This window comes from Myotis daubentonii, chromosome 3 (assembly GCF_963259705.1).
Source record: "Myotis daubentonii chromosome 3, mMyoDau2.1, whole genome shotgun sequence".
Lineage (NCBI taxonomy): Eukaryota > Metazoa > Chordata > Mammalia > Chiroptera > Vespertilionidae > Myotis > Myotis daubentonii.
Genome location: NC_081842.1, coordinates 209,014,681 through 209,037,546, shown reverse-complemented (window position 1 = coordinate 209,037,546; position 22,866 = coordinate 209,014,681). Strand labels below are relative to the sequence as shown.

The 22,866-nt window shown below is 46.7% G+C and overlaps 1 protein-coding gene across 11 annotated transcripts in view; it reads right to left on the bottom strand.

Annotated features, from left to right (window-relative positions):
- The window catches only part of UBR4 (ubiquitin protein ligase E3 component n-recognin 4), a 124,533-nt gene that overhangs the window by 21,106 nt on the left and 80,561 nt on the right, over positions 1–22,866 (bottom strand). For all 11 annotated transcript variants that reach the window (XM_059691000.1, XM_059691003.1, XM_059691004.1 and 8 more), the window contains 22 exons: positions 22,281–22,449; positions 21,624–21,768; positions 20,486–20,571; positions 19,703–19,790; positions 19,247–19,440; positions 17,970–18,209; positions 17,441–17,579; positions 15,147–15,272; positions 14,911–15,039; positions 13,967–14,310; positions 11,791–11,881; positions 11,360–11,444; positions 11,064–11,191; positions 8,156–8,285; positions 7,875–8,032; positions 7,061–7,170; positions 6,308–6,449; positions 5,962–6,043; positions 5,477–5,650; positions 3,285–3,406; positions 2,166–2,363; positions 1,360–1,440 (listed from right to left, as the gene is read on the bottom strand). In XM_059691000.1, the coding sequence (XP_059546983.1) occupies positions 1,360–1,440; positions 2,166–2,363; positions 3,285–3,406; positions 5,477–5,650; positions 5,962–6,043; positions 6,308–6,449; positions 7,061–7,170; positions 7,875–8,032; positions 8,156–8,285; positions 11,064–11,191; positions 11,360–11,444; positions 11,791–11,881; positions 13,967–14,310; positions 14,911–15,039; positions 15,147–15,272; positions 17,441–17,579; positions 17,970–18,209; positions 19,247–19,440; positions 19,703–19,790; positions 20,486–20,571; positions 21,624–21,768; positions 22,281–22,449 (3,161 nt within the window). The remainder of the gene's footprint in view (positions 1–1,359; positions 1,441–2,165; positions 2,364–3,284; positions 3,407–5,476; positions 5,651–5,961; positions 6,044–6,307; positions 6,450–7,060; positions 7,171–7,874; positions 8,033–8,155; positions 8,286–11,063; positions 11,192–11,359; positions 11,445–11,790; positions 11,882–13,966; positions 14,311–14,910; positions 15,040–15,146; positions 15,273–17,440; positions 17,580–17,969; positions 18,210–19,246; positions 19,441–19,702; positions 19,791–20,485; positions 20,572–21,623; positions 21,769–22,280; positions 22,450–22,866) is intronic.

The following is a 22,866-nucleotide window of genomic DNA, read 5'->3' as shown; positions in this document are numbered from 1 at the left end:
GAGAGAGAGAACAGCCATAGATCATGGACAGAAAGAGGCTTAGAAAACAGGACAGGCTCCAGTCAGTAGCTAAGAGATGGGCCGTTGCGGGGAAGGTCTGGGGAGGGTATAGGAAGGGGTGAGAGGGGAGCTCATGGTGGGGGGGGGGCATCTGTAATACTTTCAACAGTAAAGATAAATTTCAAAAAATAAAAATAAAGAGACGGGCTGTTTATGAGGGAAGAAGGGAAGTCGATGAAGCCCCAGATAAAAAGCTGCCACAAACTCTGGACTTTGTCAGAACAACCCCTCAGTGGATTAAGCACACTAATGTGAAGGCTAAATGACCCTCAACTTCTGTCTTGCCTCATGGTTCAAAGGGGGAGATACCTGTGTGTATTCTTTGGGTTCCATACCACCATTTACAAAGGCACCCACAGAAGCTTGACCGTAACTTTTTATGTGCATCAGGGATTACATCTGCATCATTCTGTTTTGAGTTGTCAGTGACAAGAGATGCAATGGGTGGGGCAGTCCACAGCACTAGATCTACGCAGCTGGCAGCTGACCAACAGTAAACAGTGTCCAGGACTCCCAGCACAGTGGGAGAGAGAGAAGCAAAAATATGCAACAAGTTAAAGGCCGACATGTCCAATGGCACACCATCAACCTGGTTTCTTAAATTCTACAAAAGTATGTGGGAATAAGTCTAGAAAAGTCTTAGTGAAGCGGTGCTTCACTGGGATACTAGTTGCTGGGATTAACTATTTGATTCCTATACTAAAAATCCCTAAGAGAGACAAGAGATGAAAAGGAATGGGAAGTCAAGAAAGAAATGAAGGGGGAGGAACAGAGAGATTAAGAAAAGAGGAGGGTGGGAGGGAAATATCTACGACTTGCATGAGCAGATAGTACTGCAGTGGCCAAAAGGACCAGAGAGCTATGCTTCCTTCATTTCCTTTTCCCTCCTCAACGCCCTGACTAGTGGAACAGAAATTATGCTCCCCTGACACAGCCACTGGGAAAATGTTGATAATTGAGCAGGCCCCCAAAAGCTGAGGATTCATTCAGTCATGAGGTGCCTGCACAGGAACAGTATGAGAGCAGGCGTTCCCCATCACAGTGCTTCCTCAGACTGCCCAGCCTGGCTGCACAGCAGAAAACACTCATCTCTCCTGACGCTCTTCCACTTCACTAGCCAAATGCTTCAAACAGAGGGCAAGATGCCTGGTTCTCTCCACAACCACAGTCAGAGGATGGGCAGCTTCTTAAGAGCTGCTACAAGCTGGATAAGTGATGGCCGAAGTGGCTCCTCCTGGTACAAGTCTGCACACATCAGAAAATAAAATCACACCTCCAAGCAGGAAAACAAGCACATACCTCATTCGTGGTACACCAGACCTTCTTATAAACTTCGGCCACAGGAAGGTCCAAACTAATAATTTTATTGTTCACGAGAAGCTGAAGAGAGAAGTAGATGAGGCTGTTATTCCAGGTAATTGTAAGGCAAGTCAATTTCAAGATCAAAGGGCACTTTATAGCAGTGGTTCCTAATTCATAACTTTTATGTGTTGAGGATCAACTCTCCCTCTTTTTTTTTTTTTTTTTTTAACTCTCCCTCTTTAAAATATGCACGTGTGTGCACAACACAAAATTTTATGCACAATTTCTTGGGTTGCAAACACCCTTAACCCAAACCATGGAATTCTGAGCTAAAAACCCCTGCTGAAGACCTTCCGGCTCAGCACCAGAAAAAGCCATGTTCTCTATTTCACCCAACCTGCTTTCACTATGTATATATTAACACCAGACCCCTAGAGGCTATCTACCAGAAGGTGCCAGAATCAGAGCCAGGAATCTGCACCAGAGCTCACATGCCAGTGTTCAGAGAAATTAACTGGGAATCACTGGGAAGCCTTTGCCAGAGCAACAAGAATACTAAACGTCTATCCCATGACAAGTGACAGCCACTAATCCTTTGCTTACCTCATGCCAGGCCTGGGGCAGAGCCCTTTACAGGTAATTAACCTTTACATCAGGTAAGTGGGAGTCACTGGCCCCCGTTTATAGATGAGAAAGCTGAGGCAAGCTAGCTGTCCAACGTTAACCAGCCACTAAAGGGAGGAACTTGGATCTCATGTCAGCCCATGTTCTTAGCCATGGCAGCTCTGTCCCATGCTTGTTACCTCCATCCCACTGTCATCCTCCAGGAGAGCCACCAAGTCACAGTCCTGGCAAATCTTGTTCTTTATATCCCTCATAAGTGGCCCGATGCCTGGCTCGTTGCTGCTGTACGGGTTGCCAGGCATCCTGCCCTGTAAGAAGTCTTCTTGTTGGGGGTCCTTCTCCAGGGTCACAAAGAACTCAGTGACTTCATTTTCCTCCTAAAGGGCAGAGAGAAGGAGGCATCAGAAGGGACGGCATAAAGATATGCGTAGAGGGATGGCAGCAGCCTTTTAGGTTTATACCATACTGCCTGAGTGTTCCATGAGCACTCTAAGGGAAACACACCAGGCTCATCCAGTTCCCTACACATGTAAAGATATGAAAAATAGGAAGCTCGGGGTGATTCCAAAAATCCAAATACAATTCAAACAGTCATAAATATCAAGCATCTCCTCTGAAACTCAAGGGTGGGCTAGGAGAGAAACCTAAGTAAGCAGGTGAGGAGTGACATGAAAGCTGTGTTACTGAAATGAGAAAGAGGGGGCTTTCCCCGCCTGTTCGTCTCATGTGATGCTGACCGATTTGGGGCCAGTGACTCTGTTACTGGTGGCCCTTGAGTCAAGAAAAGGGTCTCCTTTATATTATAGAGCATTAGGCATGCCCACTCCCAATGACCTCTCATCAATAACTGAGGATATGGTGTTTTTCATCCTTTCTCGATAACAAGAGAGGATCTTTGGGTCACACTATGCTTCTCCACAGCTCAGGCCAGGGAACAAATATTCAAGCATGTGTACTCAAAACGGGGGAAGAGAGTGTGAACATTTCTTTATACTCCAGCTCAATATTGTTCTTTCACAGCATATCGGATTGATATGCAGTGTGAGGTTAGACCTAGTTTTTTTTAAAGGCTGATCTTACCTTATATCTAGAAAATAAGATCAAGGAAGGTCTTTCAAGGAAGGATTTTCTATCATCAAGATCAGGAAAATTATGGGTTGCTTCTGGTTTTATGTCAGTGGTGGTTTCTAAAATGTTAACTAGATGGCCCACAGCCGGCAAGACTGCCCATGACTACAATGGATCACCCAGTGGTTTCACGGCAGACGCCCGAGGCCCTGGGAAGTAGCACTGCTTACGGGATAAATGATGCTGCAGAGCCTCTCAAAGATGAAGACAGGAGTCCGGTAGTCATCCAGATTGTAGCGCTTGGCTGTCTCAATGCACACAGCCATGAAGGCCTTGGTTTCTGATTCTGTACCTGCCAGAAATCAAAACAGTCAAGTCAGTTAGGGAAAGCAATTCACACACAGAAACCAGGATGATGTTTTAAATGAAGTATCATCAGTGACAGAGTCTTTCTGCCTGGTAAGTTTTTAAATGCCCTACATGGCAATATCAACAGTTCAACTGGACACTTGAAGCTGATTGATTTTTATTCTCACACCACATTCTGTTTGAAAGCCTTACTACCCAAGCCAACACCATACATCATGATCAGTTGTGTCCATGTCTTCCTTTCAGAATTATAACCTCGCATTGCTTGACCAATACAGGTACCCCAAAATGTCAAACATTTGACATTTTAACATGATCCTACTGTATTTCAGTCGAATCAAAGGGAAGTTATAAGTTTCATTCTAAATGATTAGTTGGATTGCCTTCTATAAGCTAAAGACATACTTTCAAGTCATACAAAGAAGAAATACCTGTTGAAAAGAGTCCAAGTGACAAGGCCACAAATGAGCCAAGCATGGCATAATGAAATGGCAACAGAAGGACCTCCACGTCTGGTAATATAGCAGACTATGTTCCCTGACCTACTCCCCACTTCTCACCACTTAAAAATAACTTAAAATATTGAATAAGAAGGTATCAGTGAACTGCCACACTAGCAAAGAATCAAAGGCCAAAATCTAAGAGAAATCAGGAACCCAGGAAAGTTAGCAAAATACTGAGGTTGCTTTTGCCTTGAACTTTGGTTTCCATAACCTGCCAAGATCTGAGAGCCGGATACAAAGCCCCAGATCTGCCAGGGTGGAAAGTCTAGCAGGAATGCCCTGCGCACACATAAATCTGGTGCCATAAAAGAGCTATACCTTGGTTTAAGGTTCAACTAGAAATGTCTCGCCTTTTCTCCCAGGCAAATAACTGACAGAAAATTCTCTTCCCTTAAAATGTGTCACTGCCAAAGCCGGTTTGGCTCAGTGGATAGAGCGTTGGCCTGCGGACTGAAGGGTCCCGGGTTCGATTCCGGTCAAGGGCATGTACCTGGGTTGCGGGCACATCCCCAGTGGGAGATGTGCAGGAGGCAACTGATAGATGTTTCTCTCTCATCGATGTTTCTGGCTCTCTATCCCTCTCCCTTCCTCTCTGTAAAAAAATCAATAAAATATATTTTTTTTAAAAAAATGTGGCATTGAGTAGAGGGAGGAAAAAAAATCTCTGCCAACTCAGCCATTTAAAGGTTTGTGACTCACACTACCTCAAAGGTCTGCAAACCCAAAGTTTGGAACTTTGCTGAAGGCAGCCCTGGGATGGCAGTGCCCTGAGATGCCTCACAGAAGCAGTTACAAATACTCTCTTAAAAAAAAAAAAAATTCTTAGACTCCAGTCTTGAAGAATTTCCACAGACAAATCCTCAAACCACAGTAAATAAATAAATAAATAATCATAAAATGCAAAAAAGTTTAAGGTACCATAAGAGCCAAAGTAACACACAGACAAATCAGATCAATAAATATTTCAAATTTTAGAATTATCAGGCACAGATATATGTTTGATGTGTTGAAAGAGTATAAAAGGGATGGGAAATGTCAATAAAAAGCCGGAAGGTTATAAAATCTACATAGAACTGTAAGAACACACTGGGTAGATTAAAAAGGTAGCATAGAGTATAGAAAAAAATTAATAAATTGAACAATAGAATAGAGAAAATCACCCAAAATCAGCACAAAGACATAGGGAGGTAAACACTATGAAAGAGAGGGGAAGAAATATGGATGAGAGTGAGGGAGTTCCCAGGGACCAGGGATAATGGCTAAGGATTTTCCACAAACAATGAAAGACACTAGCTTGAGAAGCTTCGGGCTATTTCTGCTCTAAGAACAATACAAAAAGTCCAAATTGACTGAGCCCAGCTCTGGAATTTTACAACTCCAAGAACCAGTCTTCTCTTGAGAGAAGTTTCTCCTCCTCCTCTACTTGAATGCGTGGACATGTTTGTACCCCTCCTCTGGCTCTGCAGAACTCAGGGAAATCGGACTAATGTGCCCAGGCAGACCCAGAAGGGACACGGGGGTCTTGGGCTCCAGGCCCCTGGCAGTGCTACCTGTCGTCATGTCCTCCAGCATCTCCAGCAGCATATCCTGGGTCTCATCGATCAGCTTGGTCCTCTGCACCACCAGCTTTCGCAGGCACAGGTATCCATTCAGCACAGTACCCACCAAGCGACTTTTAAAGTGCCTCTTGATGGATTCCACCTCGACAAACGAGGAAAGAAGGCCTGTGGAGACAGGAAAAAGCTGCTGCAAAAGCTCTGAATGAGAATATAAGCAAGGAAGGTCAGTGTCTTCAAAAGGTAATGAGCAACTCAAAAGCAGAAAAAAACTATCTTTGTGGTTGGCACAGAGCAGGTGCTCAAGGAGTGTACTAGTCAATAGAGACCAGGAGCTCAAAACGGTAAACCCATAGATGAAGAGAAAAATGCAGAGCTTAAATGTGCATATGGTCAACCTCAGCACCCAAGGAACGAAGGGTCAGTCCCCAAACTGCACCCAGGGTGCCCTAAAGGAAAGGTCTGGAGGCTTTCTCTACCTGTGAGACTCTTGAGGGCATAGCCCTGCTGCAGATCAGTGCTCAGGGTTGCTTCCTCCAGGGCCAGCAAGCGGGCTATTTCCTAAACAGGACGATAAGCACAGTTAGTGTGACAGCACTGCCAACACTCGTTGCCTCCACCACCAGTCCAGAACTTTCACCATCAACCAAAGACACTCCGTAGTCACCATTGTTTTATTCCAATGATCCCTCAAGCTGAATCTTTGCCAAACTCCTTTCCAAGAAGCCAAGGGCAATTGCACTGATGTTAAGGGATTGCTTAAACATTGGGAAGAGCCTGAGTGGCCCCAAGGGAAAGACCTCTCCTGGCTGCAGGAAGGAGTACCTTGGTGATGAGGTTGCCCACATAGGGCAGGACTCCCCGCGCTGCCAGGTAGACTTTCCAGTGAGCGGAAGTGATGAGCTTCTGGTAGAGAGCCAAGTACTCGGCGGCACACTCGCCAGCTACGCTCAGTTCGTCCAGGTAACTGCCATGGAGACAGACAGGACACTGAGAGACGCAAACAGCTCCAACAGTCAACTAGTCCCTCACGCTCCTTCCATCTTTCTGGTCTCCTGCTGTCCGCTCCCTCTTCCTTCCAGGTCGAAGGAAAGGCCCCTGAGAAAACCCAACCTTCCCACTGGGAAAACCCAGAGCACACAACAGGGAGCGGGATGCAATAAACGATACTCATCTGAAACAAGCACCAAATATGAATAGGGATTACTTGGGCAGCGAAACGATTTTTGACTGAATCACTTAATGGGCAAGGGTACCATAATTTCAATAATGAAGGCTTTGAAATTAGACTGCCTGAACTCAAAGGCTGCCCTCTGGTGGAGAAGTTAATTAACCCCTTTAAGCCCAGGTTGCTTCAAAGAAAAACGCGATGATGCATGCCAAGCTTTCTTTATGTGCTCATAAGCTGGTGCTGGTGCTCTACTACTACTACTACCACTAAAACTCAGCTTTTTAATCCTGTTTTGTTTCTGTGGTCTTAGCTGTGCCTCCCATCACGCCTATCTATGGATTCCCCTGGGGAAGCAGAAAAGGCAGATGAAGTCTGACCACTCTCCCCATCCCACCCTCAAATAGTACCTGGTGAGGAGGTCAAGGACCTGCTGCTTGCGGCTGGGAATGGTGGCTAGAGCTTCCACAATGGTACAGGCTGCCTGCCGTGCTGCCTGCGTCGCTGGAGTAAAGAGCACCTGCAGGGCCCAAGAGGAAAGCCTGGCTCAGATGACAGCCTCTCGCCAGGCCCCCAGTACGGCAGTCAACTACCACCCATCCCGAGAAGTCGTCTGGGCACCTTCCAGGAAAAGGTTAAAGGCAAAAATCACCCGCTAACATGAGATCTGACTGCCAGACTGGGAAAGAGGCTGCTAAGGAGGCTTCTTCTTCATGGAGATTTTCTCCATCAAGTAATTTGGAGAATATACCCAAGATGACCGAACTGGGAAAAAGACAAGCAGGTGTTTTCCCTAGTAAACACTTCTATAATTCTATTTCGGGGACACCTATGTCAGGTATTTTTCATTTTACTATCAATAGACAATGATTACGTTAATCCTTTAAAACATTAGCTAGGAAGAAGAGGGAGAGGTCAGCAGAAGATAGGGAAGATGGAAGGAGAAAGAGGACTGTGGGCGCTGTGGCTGTCTAGTAAGTGATCGGGGAGGGAGCAGAGGGCAGGACGAGCTTGAAGAGAAGGGCAGAGAAATTCTGCTCTGGCCGGTAGTGGCTGCAACCAAGGCCCTCAACCCATCCCTATTTGAAAGGCAAATTGTCACTTAAGGTAATTATAAAATAATGTTGGCCGCAGGTTCCTTTACAAGAAAGCAAAGAACAGAAGCAGAGTAAATGTGGGGAGGTGCTCATAGCTGGGGCCGGGCAGCGGGGCGGCGTCACTCACTTGCCGGAGCCAGTTGTTGTGGCCCAGTTTGAGATCCAAGGGAGAGGTCCTCTTTCCCCGACGACTCAGGAACTGCTTCCACCTCCACACGTACTTCTCAGTCAGATAGAGATGGTGGAGCTCCGCTTTGCTTGGGGACTTCCCATTGCCATCTACCCCTGGAAGGCAAAAGGGTACAGGGGGAAATAAGGAAAAGAAAGTGACAGAAGAGGGGGGACTTAGGGCTGTCAGGACAGGGGTTGGAGGGACTGATTTCCCCAGTCTTGAAGAAACAAGCACACCTCTAATAGGAAGACACTTCTTCCAGGCTTCATAGGATGCCTTGGGGTCTCTCTTTAGCCACAGTTGAGCCTGGGCATGGATCTCATTGCAGTAAGGCTTGACTGTAGTGAGGGCCTCCACGGGGACATCCTACAGGAGGAGAGTGGAACAAAGGGAAAGCGTGAGGCCAACTTGAGCCACAGCTCCGACAGTGGCATTGGCACCCCAAGGGGACATGTGCAAAGGCAAGATCAGAAGGATCAACAGTCACATCTTTATCCCAAATACGTGTTCCTGTTAAAGCATTCTGACCCAATAATTTACCAGTAGCATCTTCACACTCAGATTAAGGTCACTGATTTGATTGTGCAAGGTTAAGATGTAGCTGCCTCCTACAGACAATTTTATAGCCACATACACTAATTCCTGTCCCCAAGCTGACTAGCAGTTTCCCAACATAAATCTTCAAGGGGTCACTGGGCAGCCTCCAGAACTTAAAGGGCCACTACTAACCAGAACTCGAAGCCAGTGATTCTCAAACTTTTTGGCTTCAGGATCTCATTACTCTCTTTAAAAAATCCATTACCTATCAATCTAAATGACGTTTTTTACATTTTTCAAAACAAAAGTAATCTAGAGAAAGGAATGGCACAGTTTTCTATTTTTAAAAATAATTTAATGAAATAAGACAGCTGGAGTCTCATATCGGCTTCTGCTTCCAAACAGTAGTGAGATGCTGTTAGGGTTAAGTATATGAAAAACACCTAGCCCTACACAGATATATAGCTGGGAAAGAGAAGAAAATATTTATAGCTTCCCAATTAATTTTGGATTTTTTTCTTTGATACTATACCGAAATTCAACAAATTATAGGTTCTTAAAGACTGACTGCAATGTGGAATCTAAAACCAATCAATAAACTTTTCATATTCCATTACACTAAAATTCGTCTTTTACCTATGCATGATTCTGTAACATGCACTGGTCATTTGGAAAATACATCAATTCCTCTTCAAGTGACAGGCTCACTTTATTCATTTGTCAAGAAAATGTCTGCCTGGCACCAATTCTGAGCAACCACATTTGCCTGTCAGTTGTCCTTGCAAGCACAGAAGGTTCCGGAAAAGGCATTGGTTCAGTTGGCATCTCCAACAATCACACACACGTTTCCTCAAGACAACTTTGCACTTTGGAGTGAAGCAGAAGCGCTTTGTGCGTACTTCCCACTGTCCCACTGAACAGTACTCAAGAGTCGAGATTCACTAATTTAATCAGGAAGCTCTGGAATGAAACTGCATGGCAGTGAAGAGCCCGTGAAGCTGGTGCTGCTGCCTCTTCTGCTAAGACACCAGCAGTCTTACCAGCAGTGACTCTGCACCATGGGCACAAACATCCATGGAGTGCAAAGGGCAAATTGTGACTTAGGATAATTATAAAATAATGTTGGCCGCAGATTTCTTGAATGTCTTGGGAATTGTGGGCTGCTCTCTCTGGGCTATAACTAAGCGTCAGCCTTAGAGAGTAAGAACTCTGGGGAAATCTTTCACCTTACACTGTGGATAAAATGAGTTATAAGTGCGAGTGAGGTTCTTCTATTCAACAAGGACCAATTTCACTTGCTGGGAATCAGCTCTGAGGGGAAATAAACCTTCATCAAAGGGAAGGAAGGATGGTTTCTCAGTCCTGTCTTTCCTGAGGACTGTCTTGGCAGCCCAGGACAAAGGAAATGTAGTAAACTGTTCAACAGCAGCCTCCTCCCTACTGTTTACCACTCTGAAAGCAACCTTCCTGCAATGAAGGCTCTGTCTCCCATCAAGGGACTCTATCATGATGGAGCAGGTCATGGAATGGCCCAAGAACCACAACGAGGGGTTACAGGCAGCTAGCCTCAGGCATGGCTGAGAGAAAAATTATAGTGTGTACAGCAGGTACAGGCAAGTCGATCTGTGGCTTGGCTAGTTATTTTAGGATAAGAACTTGGCTTTATTCATTCACTTAACAATAATTTACTGAGTGGCTATTATATGCTGGATACACACTATGTACTGGACATAAAAAATTATTAGTAAGAGAGTCCCTGGATTCAAGGCACTTGCAGCCAGCCTAGCAGAGAAGTGGATCTTCTGAGGAGCAGCTAAGGATCAAAGGAGCATTCTAGGCAGAGAAGACAATATACAGCCACAGCTAACGTTTATTAAGGACTAACTTGGGCCAGACACTGCTCTGAGAATTTGATCTTCATTAAGTCACTTATTCTTTGCAACATTTCAAGGTGGACACTCTATTCCCATTTTACAGATGGAAAAAGTGAGGAACTAAGTTAAATAACTTCCCAAGGCCAGATACTGGTAAATGGAAGACATCCCTGCACACACCGCATGGCAGAGGCACAGAGGCGGGAAGAACACCACGCTGTCCAGGAGCTGCAAGTCACCTGACGTGAAGGCAGAAAGAGGTAGTCCTCCACGTCAACCACTTTGTTCTCTGTACGTGTGTGTGTGTGTGTGTGTGTGTGTGTGTTTAAAGTATTTTAATTGGTTTCAGAGAGGAAGAGAGAGAGAGAAACATCAATGCTGAGAGAGAATCATTGATTGGCTGCCTCCTTCATGCACCCAACTGGGGATCCAGCCCGCAACCCAGGCATGTGCCCTGACTAGGAATAGAACTGTGACCTCCTGGCTCATAGGTCGATGCTCAATCACTGAGCCACGCCGGCCGGGCTATATTTTTGTGCTTATTTTACCCTTGACTTTCCTCTGAGAAACCTTCTCAAAAATCCCAACCCATCTCTGCTGAACTGCGGCAAAGGAAGCAATGGTGCCCCCTCCCCCAGGTCAGGGGAGTTCAGATAGGGCAGAGCACAGTGCTGGCTGGGGCATGGTGAGGGCTTCCACCCTAACCTTCCCTCAGAGACTCCCCACCCAGTACCTTGTTCTTCTTGCTGGTTGGAGCAGGTGGTTTAATCAGCTTCTGTAAGATCCGCAGGCACATGAGGGTAATGTTCTCAACAACCACGGGGGTCTTAATGTTCACAGCCATGAGGAAAAGGCTGAGAGCTAGGGTCAGGAAGGAAGGCAGAGTCAGGAACATAAAACACCTCGCACCTGCTCCACAAGGCTGTCCAAGTGTAGGCCCCCCACCCCTTCCTCTCTGTGGCTGGGACTGCACCTGAGGCCTCCTTTCCTTTCTCTGAAAAGCTCCTCACCAGATTTCCCCAAACTCACCACAGCGCAAACGGAGCTCCCAGCAGCTGTCCTCCTTCGAGATAGAATCTGTCAGCAGCAGCATTTCATACTGAAGGCTACTTGCCTAGGAGGCCAACGGGAAGAGGCATGAGTAGAGAAGGGTCTGAGAGTCAATCCCAGGACTGGCTACGGCCGAACTCTGACCCAGGCACTAAGAACTAAAATTTTTGGTCATAAGTGGCATCATTAGAGAGAGAAGGGAGAGAGGGAGGCCCTTGTACTCCAGATGGCAGACCACCCACTTCTCTTTTCTGTGTGGATTTGGGTCTAACCTGGCAAAATCACTCTGGGACATGAGCTCTGCAAGCAAACATGCTGTTCAGTCATGACAATGGGACTGGCAGGGAAGAAGCGAGGGAAGGAAGAAGGAAAGTGAGGGAGGAGTCAGAGGGGACACCTGTCCTGCTCACCAGATCAGGATTGGCCCAGTGGCCCTTCAGGGCTGTGGAGACTTTGCCAATGATCAGATCATTCATTTGCTGGGTGGCTTCTGGATTGTCTCTGCAGAAGCAAAAAACAGGGTCTCGTTACTCACCACTGGCTGTGCCCCTTCTTCCCACCTGAAGGAGCCCAAATAAGAGGAAATCGATGTCTAGGGCTACCTGGCCTTCCCAGGGGCAACTACAGGGTTAGCCCACAAGACCCTTGTGTGTAGTAAAAAGCACATGTCACAGCAGCCTTTCCTGGGAGACCGACTGGGGAGGAGCAGCACCAACATAGGGGAGATTGTGTCCCCACCCATGTCCCAGGCTGCAGAGCGCTCAGGTACCAGGTGGTGTATCACAGTCGCCAGATCTAGGCATTCACACTCAAGTCTTGGCCACAACTCTTTCCTTATCTTGTCCAACTGCCTCCATTTCCCACAAGGCATCCATGCCCCTTTGTAATAATGTCTACATTAACTATCACACAAAAAAACATAAATTGTATCATATCACTTTCTTGCTTTCCAACACTTTCTAAATAAAATCCAAAGTCCTTAAAATGGCCTACAAAATCCTTCAGGATCTGGCCCCTAGAGACCCCTCACTAATTCCCACCCCCCCGTTTCCCCCACAGTGCTTCCCTCCAGCTACATGGGCCTCCCTGTTGTTCCTCCTCCATTCCTGACACAGCCCTGCCTCTCAGTCTTCCACATGTGTTTCCTATGCATGTAGCACAGCTTGCTCCTACTTTACACAGCTCTTTGCTCAAGTATGACATCCTCAGAGGTCTCCCTGGACCACCCTATCCTACACAGCAACCCCTTCCACAATGAGGGTCACCACTCCAGCTTTGCTTCTCTTCACAATCTAGCCTCCTGACACTGTGCTGTGGAATTATCTGTCCAATGCAGTTCTCCCATCTAGAATGTAGACTCCATGAGGACTGGGACTTCATTTCATTTACCATTGTAACCTCAGAGTCTAGCACAGTGCCTGGCTTTCAGCAGATGGTCAATAAATATTTGCTAAATGAGTGAATATACAATACAATATTTACCAACCACCCAACCCATCCCAGAGTTTAAGTTATATACTCAGTATATATCCGCATCCAGCTCTGGGCACTGTATCGGCATTCTTTAAGTACTCAACAAACATGAGTTATTACACGAATTATTTCCATTTCATCTCACCATGAATCTTGAAGGTATTCACTATTGTCAGTATTTTTCAGATGAAGAAAACTTGGGCTCTAGGAGTTAAGTAATTTGTCTAAGGCCCACAGTACAAAGTACCAGATACTAAGCCTGGATCTTTCTGACCCAGAGTCCAAGTTGGTTTTTTTTTTTTTTTTTTTCACATTTTTTTATTGATTTTCTACAGAGAGGAAGGGAGAGGGACAGAGAGCCAGAAACATCGATGAGAAAGATCGATCAGCCGCCCCCTGCACACCCCCCACTGGGGGTGCGCCCGCAACCAAGGCACATGCCCCTGACCAGAACCGAACCTAGGACCCTTCAGTCCGCAGGCCAACGCTCCATCCACCAAGCCAAACGGGCCAGAGAGTCCAAGTTCTTAACCACTAGGCTCCACTGTCTTCTTTTGGGTGAGTTTTAAGTTCAAGTGCCCAGTCACTCCCTTCTCCCCCTCACCAGAACTCAGAGACCATTTCCTCAGGAAACCACACTGAAACCAACAAGCCCAGTATAAGCCAATTACACTACTTACACAGGGTTTCAAACATCCTTAAGTTCATTCATCTACACCAGCGGTTCTCAACCTGCAGGTTGCGACCCCTTTGGGGGTCGAACGACCCTTTCACAGGGGTCGCCTAAATACATCCTGCATATCAGATATTTACATTACAATTCATAACAGTAGCAACATTACAGTTATGTAGCAGCAACGAAAATAATTTTATGGTTGGGGGTCACCACAACATGAGGAACTGTATTAAAGGGTCGTGGCATTAGGAAGGTTTGAGAACCACTGATCTACACCCTGAACAGCTCCCCATTTTCTCCTCCATGATAAACTAGCCAAACTGTCTGGCAATGAGAAGCATAATCTTTGCACCCTCTAGTGTTCCCAGCATCACTGCTGCCATCAACCCTGGTGTCAGCAGGAATTACTAGCCCCACCACGATGCAGGCAGACTGACCGAGTCAGGAGGCACATGAGCTGGCGGACCTCCTCCCGCATGGCCGCAGAGCCTCGGCGGAGATTGTAATCAAAGAGCTCCCGGATTAGGCCCTGGGAGACGAGGATGTGCCTCAGGGCTGGATTGGAGGCCAGGGCCCGGAGCAGTGTGATACAATGTTCAGTGACGGCCGAGGCACAGCCATAGCACTTCGTAGAGGACGTGTGGCCACAGCTCAGGACGGATAGGGCCCGGTACTGGCTGGCAGTGAAGGTGGGCTGCACAGACGTCCGGGAGGACTTGGTGGCTGCTTCCCTCTGCTGCAGGTCATATTCCAACAACTCTTTGCGTGAAGCAAATACTTTCTAAGGAAAAAAAAGACAAAAGAAAAAGAAATTAGCAATTAAAATAAGGAGGAAGAGGAAGTTAACTAGAAAGCTTTGGTTTGGAAAAAAAAACTTTTACATGTATTTCTAATTTAACCTTCTTGATAATCCCACCAGTTAGATACTTTATCCCCATTTTAGAGAGATGGAAACAGGCTTAGAGGGATTGGCTTGACCAAGGTAAGGGGCAGAGTCAGAATAGCCTCTGATCACAGGCAGATGCTTTTAATTCCATTGTCAGATTCTCAAAAAGAAGAAAGACAAAGGTCAGAACCGCAGGTACATGTGGCAAAGAAGGCACACCAGCGATCTCGGTGGCAAGGAAGGATACTAGCTGCTCTCGTCTACAGGCAGCCTCCCATTCCACGGAGATCAATATTCCACCGTTATATGGCCCATCCTGGTTGAAGGGAGTTGTCTAGCCTGCCAAAATGGCATAGGTCAAAAAAGGAAATAGAATCTTGGCACTGGATTTTTTAAAACCCATCCTCAAGGATCTGAACTGCTGGACAAGAGCAGTAGGGCTGCTTTGAAAGCAATTCCCAATAGCACACTCTAAAGGCGCTCCCATTTCCCTACCTGAATGATTTTGGAGAGTTCATCAAAAGAGTTCTTGCAATCTCCACAGTACTCCTGAGCCAACTGCAGGATGTAACGATTCACACTGGCTGAAGTGGAGCTGATGCCCCCAGCCGAGCCTGAGTCATCCTGCAATCCAAGAGGGAAGCTGTCAGCCTTCCACTGAGAGATCGTCTTACCTGGGACAGTCTTCTGATCATGACCCTCTTCAAATGCCCCTTGCAATCTGGGGTTACCTGCGGCTTCTCAGGAGCTGCCTCATTCACTTTGCAGAGCAGGTTCTCCAGCTGTGGCCGATGTCCCATCAGCTGATGATATACTCGATCAGCTTTGTCCAGAAGTGTATTGATGTTGGAAACAGCCTAGACAGGAAAAGACATGGATGAGCGCACAAAGGCTTTCCATTGTGATGGCTTTCCCTGAGGGATCTGTTCACTGAAACACTTCCTATAGGGCAGGTACTGTGCTCCATACATTCTTTCTCTTCTTCAGAATAATCGTGTGGGCCAGGCATCTTATTTCTAATTATCTACACTAATAAAAGAGAAACATGGTAATTGGCGTACGACCGCTACCCTTTTCATTGGCTAATCAGCGAGATATGCAAATTAACTGTCAGCCAAGATGGCCGCAGGCAGACAGGCAGCTTGAAACTAACATGAGGCTTGGTTGCCTCAGTGATGGAGGAAACCAACGTTCCCCGCCTGCCTCTGCAGGCCTCTGAGCGGGCAGTTTAAGAAACTCTGTAACAAATACCACCGGACTTCAGCCAGCAGATTCGCAACATTGTAAGCAAAGGCCAGAAACCTACTTTCAGCCACGGCGGCCTAAGAGCTGGAGCCAAGCTTCAAAGCTAAAGCTGGCCCAGAATAAAAAAAAAGAAAAGAAAAAAAGGAGCAGTTGGGAGCTTCAGTCACCCCCAGCCTGAAAACAGCCCTCAGCTCTTCACCCAGACTGGCCAGGCACCCCAGTGGGGACCCCCACCCTGAAGGATGTGTGACCAGCTGCAAACAGCCATCATCCCCTCACCCAGGCTGGCCAGGCACCCCAGTGGGGACCCCCACCCTGATCCAGGACACCCTTCAGGGCAAACCAGCCGGCCCCACCCATGCACCAGGCCTCTACCCTATATAGTAAAAGGGTAATATGCCTCCCAGCACCGGGATCAGCGGAGCCATGAGGCCTCCCAGCACCGGGATAAGCGTGACAGGGGGCAGCGCCCAAATCCCGATCGCCCTGCGGCTGTGTGTGTGACAGGGGGCGGGGCCACAACCTCCCTATCCACCCTGCTCTGTTCGTGACAGGGGAAGGCACCCCAACCCCCTGATCAGCCCTGCTCTGTGCCTGATAGGGGGGAGCTCCCCAACCCCCCCCCCCCCCCCCGCACGGGCCCTGCTCTGTGTGTGACGGGGTAGAGCCATAACCTCCCCATCGGCCCTGCCCTGAGTGTGAGAGTGGCAGCGCCCCAACCCCCTGATCGGCCCTGCTCTGTGGGTGATAGAGGGCGGTGCCCCAACCCCCTGATGGGCCCTGCTCTGTGTGTGACGGGGGCAGCGCCCCAACCCCCTGATTGGCCCTGCTCTGTGCGTGACAGGGTACAGAGCCCCAACCCCCCTGATGGGCCCTGCTCTGTGAGTGACAGGGGGCAGTGCCCCAACCCCCTGATTGGCCCTGCTCTGTGCGTGACCGAGGGTGGCGCCACAACCTCCCCGTCGACCCTGCCTTGAGTATGACAGGGGACGGTGCCCCAACCCCCCAATCGGCCCTACCCTGATCGTGACTGAGGGTGGCATCACAACTGAGGGTGTGCATGACAGGGGGCGGCGCCCGACCAGGGGCTGCACCTAGGGATTGGGCCTGCCCTCTGCCACCCGGGAGCAGGCCTAAGCCAGCAGGTCGTTATCTCCCGAGGGGTCCCAGACTGTGAGAGGGCACAGGCCAGGCTGAGGGGACCCCCCCCCCAGTGCACAAATTTTTGTGCACCGGGCCTCTAGTTTTTAATAAAATTCTATGTACATATATAATACCACATACATATAAACATGCAATGCTGGAAAGTGGTTTATGGCAGGTCACACAGTATTAAAATGTACAGCTGGAACTGGAATTTTGGTCCTTTGACTCCAAAGCCCACCCCTTTTCACTCCTCTAAAATCCAATCCCATCACATCATGCTGGCTGAGAAGTGGCCCCTGAATAGTCTAATACTGAGGGAAGACGCACAGCTGCAGTATGAAGCAGTCCATGGAAAAAATGCATGGCAAGCCACTCGGTTCCTTTCCACCTTTCCAAATCTAAAGTTATTTGCCCCTTGAGATATTCTAGTTTATTACCAACGTATCTCCAAAATCCTAGGCCAACCATGTGTTTCAATATATCTCACTTCATTATTTGCTTCCACCCAAAAGCTTGGCCCTGAAAATAGTCCTGAGTTGAGGAAGCTTGGGGCTTGAAGGGAAAGCACACATCCTACACCAGCTGTAGAGAAAGCTCAGATCAAAGCCTGAGTCTAGGACAGAAGTGGCCTCACCTTCTTCCGGTCTTCTTCATTCTCAATAGGATCCACTGCACAGCAAGGCTTGGCATAGAGCATGAAGTCGAAGCGAGCATATTTACAGAAGCCACAGGCATTGCAGAGGAAGGGATCCTTTTCATCATAATTGATGGATCTGAAGAACCAAAGTGTTTCGGTCAGGGGAGCAGCAGAAGTTTGGTGGTGTAGGGATGACCCAGGGAGGAAATGGATTTTATCATGTCTATTCTCTATGACTTAAGCAACCAGATAACAAGAAAGGAAGACCAAGAACTAAACTTAGAGACCGCCCCCCCCCACCCATCACAGGTTGGGCAAACACACACACACACACACACACACACACACACACACACACACACACACACTCCACTCTTCCCCGTCTCCCTCCTTCTCTACCTTTGTACTTCACATTTTACAAACCCATAATCCTCTAACTCAGACACTGAAATTGCCCACACTGACTCTTAACAGAAAGATACAAAGAATGTTCATGGCCCTAGCCCAGCGACAACTACTCGTTTACCTGCATTTGTGACACTGGTAGACATTCTCTCCACAGTTGCCGCACACCCCTGGGTTGGCAGGGACGGAGGCACTACAGCGTGGGCACTGCAGGGTCTCTGTGGAAGCCTGGTAGTTTTCATAGAAGTCTGCAAACTCAATCATCAGGTTGGAAGCCACAATGGGCAAGGGCAGGTCAATCTTCACCTCTGTCTGCCCAGGGGTCAGTTGAACCTTCTTGGCTTTGTGCCAGCGAGCAGGCCTAAGAGAGAGACAGTGTCAGATAGAGGGACAGAGACCTGACAGCCTCTCATTTAAGGCTCAGTGATGACGGTCTGATGAGATAAAGATTGTTCCTATGTATTTTTCTAGGGCAATGAAGTGGTTACTCTAAGAGCAGGACATCTGGCAAATAATAGCACCCTAATTTTTAAAATACTTTCTACTACCCTTTCTCTATAAAAAAGGATAGAACATACGAGTGCTTTAAGATGTTCCACGTGGCCCTGACTGGTTGGGCTCAGTAGATAGAGCATCGGCCTGCAGACTGAACGGTCCCAGGTTCGATTCCAGTCAAGGGCATGTACCTTGGTTGCGGGCTCATTCCCAGTGGGGGGTGTGTAGGAGGCAGCTGATCGATGTTTCTTTCTCATCAATGTTTCTAACTCTCTATCCCTCTCCCTTCCTCTCTGTAAAAAATCAATAAAATATATTTTTTTAAAAAAAGGTATCTGTCTCAGTAAAAGTCAGCACTGTAACCTGCTAGTGCCTTCTTTAGCCCATGTATGACTTGCCCCGATTCAAACACTGGCATCGATGAGCTAGAAAGACCCAACGTCAGCAGATACAGAAGGAGGCACCATGCAGAAATGGAAGGACTGTGTACTGGAAAAACTTCTGGAGAAATACTGCCTGCTCTGTGAGCAAGAGAATAGCATCTAAATCCAAAAAATGACAACTGCTTCCCAATGTGGACGGTTTTATATAAAAATGAAACTGCTCTAGTTAACCTGGGTATGAGAAACCTGGCGTGCCCCTCACTAAGCTTCCCCTCCCTAGGCAAGCTGTTGATGAACTTCCATTGACCCCAAGGGCCCCCTGGACATGATTTTAAAATAATCTTTGCTGACATCCTTAGGAGCTGGCATTTCACTTTTGTCCCCCCGTCACGACTGAAGTGGATAAGAGGATATACTGGACTTCTAGGGATGCGCTACTTTACCGGATCCCAACAATCAAAGCCAACAACAGGTGGGAAGCCTTACCAGCGCCCCCCACCCCCAAGTCCAGAGCCCGTACTTGTTTTTCAGCTCCACGATGGCCTGCACAGTTCGGTTGTTGTAATAGAGGTTGATAGTTCGCACCATCTTGGTCCGCTTCAAGTCTCCAATTTTCACCGTCACTTTGCTAATGGTGTGGCTGCCAATGAGCTTCACTACCTGCTGGGTGGTGGTGTACCGGGTGTCCACTTTAATGGAAGACAGCTTGATATACTAAACACAAGAGGACACACAAAAACTGTATTAGTTCAAGACGAACGGCTCATCCTGCCTTCTTCAAAATTCATCACTGTAACCCACTCTTCATCCATGGATGAAATTTCTATTTAAGGTAACAAGTGTAGCAGGTAAGGACTCATACCCCTGGCAACCAAGCATTAGGAGAACACCTATGCAGTAACAACCAATCTCTGGAAGTAAGAAACCCACTGGCCCTGTGAGCCTCAGGACCATCCACGTTGAAGATGTCACTTACACAAAACGGCACTTCTGGATTATTACACACCAGGCAGGGATCACTCTCCAGGTAATAGCCATCAAACTCCACTAAGCCAGACAAGGTGCTAAAGAAGAAACCAGTCTCAGCATATACGGAAATTTTCATCTTAGAAAGCACTGAGCTTCATAAAGAAGCCATGAAAAGGCCATGGCTCAATATTCCCCAAGGCAATCCCCACCCTAGTAAAAACATAAAGACATGTGAGAAATGCCAACAGGGTTGAGAAGTTATAGGAAGGAAATTTCAAATCAAAGTTTCCTGTTTCTGAGCTGTCCCGAGATCAGGGGGAATCCTAAAAAGTTTACGGTTTGACTCAGAGTCACAATTAAACATAGTAAACATCATTGAATTATATATTTAAAATAGGTGAATTCTGTCCTATGGAAACTATACCTCAATAAAGTTATAAGGGAGAAAAAGAATAGTCACTATTAAACCTTGGAAACAATAAATTGTCAGTTTAAACCAATGTTCTCTTTCAAAAAGTTTTTTTTAATGCAGCCATTTTCTGTAAACTTGTCTTATTTTATTTACACTTAGACTCTGGAAACTAGAAATCTTTTTTTAAAAAATTACTGCTTACCAAACCCAAATTCAGCAATTATATTTTGAGTAACTTCTATGTGCAAGGCCCCAGCTACGAGGGAGGGATTCAAAGACCAACTAGACGGGGCATATTGATTCGCATGTTAGAGCCAATCAACGTTGAGAGAGCAATTTGGCTGAGCTTCAACAGGGAGAAAGCAGAACAGAGCTCACTTGTAAATGTTGGAGTTGGGATGGTTGGTCAGAATATGGTTTTGAGTCCGCAGAATCTCCACAGCCTTCTGTGAATATTCCTTCAACTGAAACAGAAGTCAATAAAGGACCACAGTTAAAGCCCCAGGGAAGTCTGACTGGAAAAGACTTTTGTCTTCTGCTTTCTAGATAATACCGCCCCAGAAGTACCAGACTTCTCAGCCTCCATCAGAATCATACAAAGCTGGGCCTAATTCCTAATCGTTTAAAGGATTCTATCTTCTTTAGAAGTTCCCACAATCTTATGATAGTCCATCTTCTTAGACCAAGTTTGATTCTCAAGGAGAAGCCATGAAAAGGTTATATAATTGCCCTGACCGGTTTGGCTCAGTGGATAGAGCGTCGGCCTGCGGACTGAAAGGTCCCAGGTTCGACTCCGGTCAAGGGCATGTACCTTGGTTGTGGGCACGTCCCTAATAGGAAGTGTGCAGGAGGCAGCTGATTGATGTTTCTCTCTCATCAATGTTTCTAACTCTCTATCCCTCTCCCTTTCTCTCTGTAAAAATTCAATAAAATGTATTTTTTTAAAAACTGAAAGGTCATATAATTGCAGAAACACTCTGGGGAATGTAATCAGAGCTGTTAGAAACCCAGAGAAGCACTGTCTTTCCCAAGCAATTTTAATGAGTTGCATTTTCTTCCCGCTTGATCTACTTCTACTGGCTAAACCAATTTCAGATTGTACTTATGTGCTAGTGTATATTATCTACATAGTATACACACTGGGAGTGCATATATATTTTTACAAGAGGTTTTATATATGCACCCCTTTAGGTGTTGGTCATAATGTTCTTAACTCAAGAGAAAAATGGTTAGCCTAGCTGGTGTGGCTCAGCAGTTGAACGTCGACCTATGAACCAGGAGGTCACAGTTCGATTTCTGGTCAGTTCGACACATGCCCAGGTTGCAGGCTCGGTCCCCAGTAAGGGGAGTGCAGGAGGCAGCCAATCAATGATTCTTTCTCATCACTGATGTTTCTATCTTTCTCACCCTCTCCCTTCCTCTCTGAAATCAATAAATATATATATGTTTTTTAAAGAGAGAGGGAAAAAAGGTTAAAATGACAAGTTAGCCCTTTTGATCATAAATCAACTGTTACCTTTTTCTCTGTTTGTGGAGTTTTCAAGGAGAAATATCCTAGTAGATCCACAAACTGGGCAGCCTTACGACCATAGGCTGGGAGTTCTGGCCATATGGACCACATCAGATCTAGCAGGAGCTCCTGTTGAGATTTGCTAGAGTTTCTGTAGATAAACGGCAGTTCGTATTACCAAGCAGCAGAAAGCCCTGAGGTTCTTTATCAACAAGGCCGAGGTACTATTTTTCTAGGTGTAGCTATTTCCCCATAACTATGAGTTGAGTTTGAATGGTTTTGTTGCTCTTTTGACAATCCATCCTAACAGATGTAGGACAGTCCTTTCCCGTCTTCGGGAGGCGGTCTATTCCCATCATCCAACATTACTCAATGGCAGTAACCAAGCTTTGTTAGCCTAACGAGTCAAGCCTGATCATTTTACAAATTTCTAGAAGCATAGCCTTCTTAGTGGGAAACAGATAATCTCTTGCTTAAAACATCAGTTTAATACTAAAAATCAGATAACTCAATGAAGAAATCTGTAATAGTTAAGAGGATGCTCAGGCTGGTATAAATATTGACACTGTGACCGTGAGCGTGTAACATAAAACCAAGCCAGAACTACACCGTCCACTCTGGTCCCAGATCCACGAAGACTGTTAAAACCGCCCTGGACCCTACCTGTAGATATGCAGTGTCAGGCAGTGGGCCTGCCAGCGCACCGAGGAAGAATTGGACTCTAACAGGAAGCAACGCAGAAATTGGACCAAGGTTTCCTTATCTGCAAATTTGTTCAGTTGGTTCACCAGAGCTGTGCACAGCTGGTCCTCCTGGCTGCCTGAGCTCTCACCTGCAAGATCAAGGCAAGAAGAATAGGGGGAAGTGGTCTAGAGTATCACAGCCAGCACTAGCATATACAGAGGGAGGAGAGGCTGTCCACGTCTGAATGTTGGAGCTAAATGGTTATAATTTGAAAACAACTTTCAGTTGCTTCCTGGGAGACAAAAGGTCAACCTCAAAAGAGACATATAATAATGCACCCCCCCAAAAGCAGAAAGTGCCTATAATTCACCTGACACTGAACAAACATAGTTACACTGGAGGAGAAATAACCTTTTGAAAGCTTGCTACCAAAAACAGTCAATATTACTACACACCTACTTGAACAGAGAGATTTGAATAATTAATTGAGAGGATGTGAACACATTCCTTGCTTTCCACCCCTGATCACCTGTCTCGGGTCACCAAGGACCATGAAAAGCGTTAA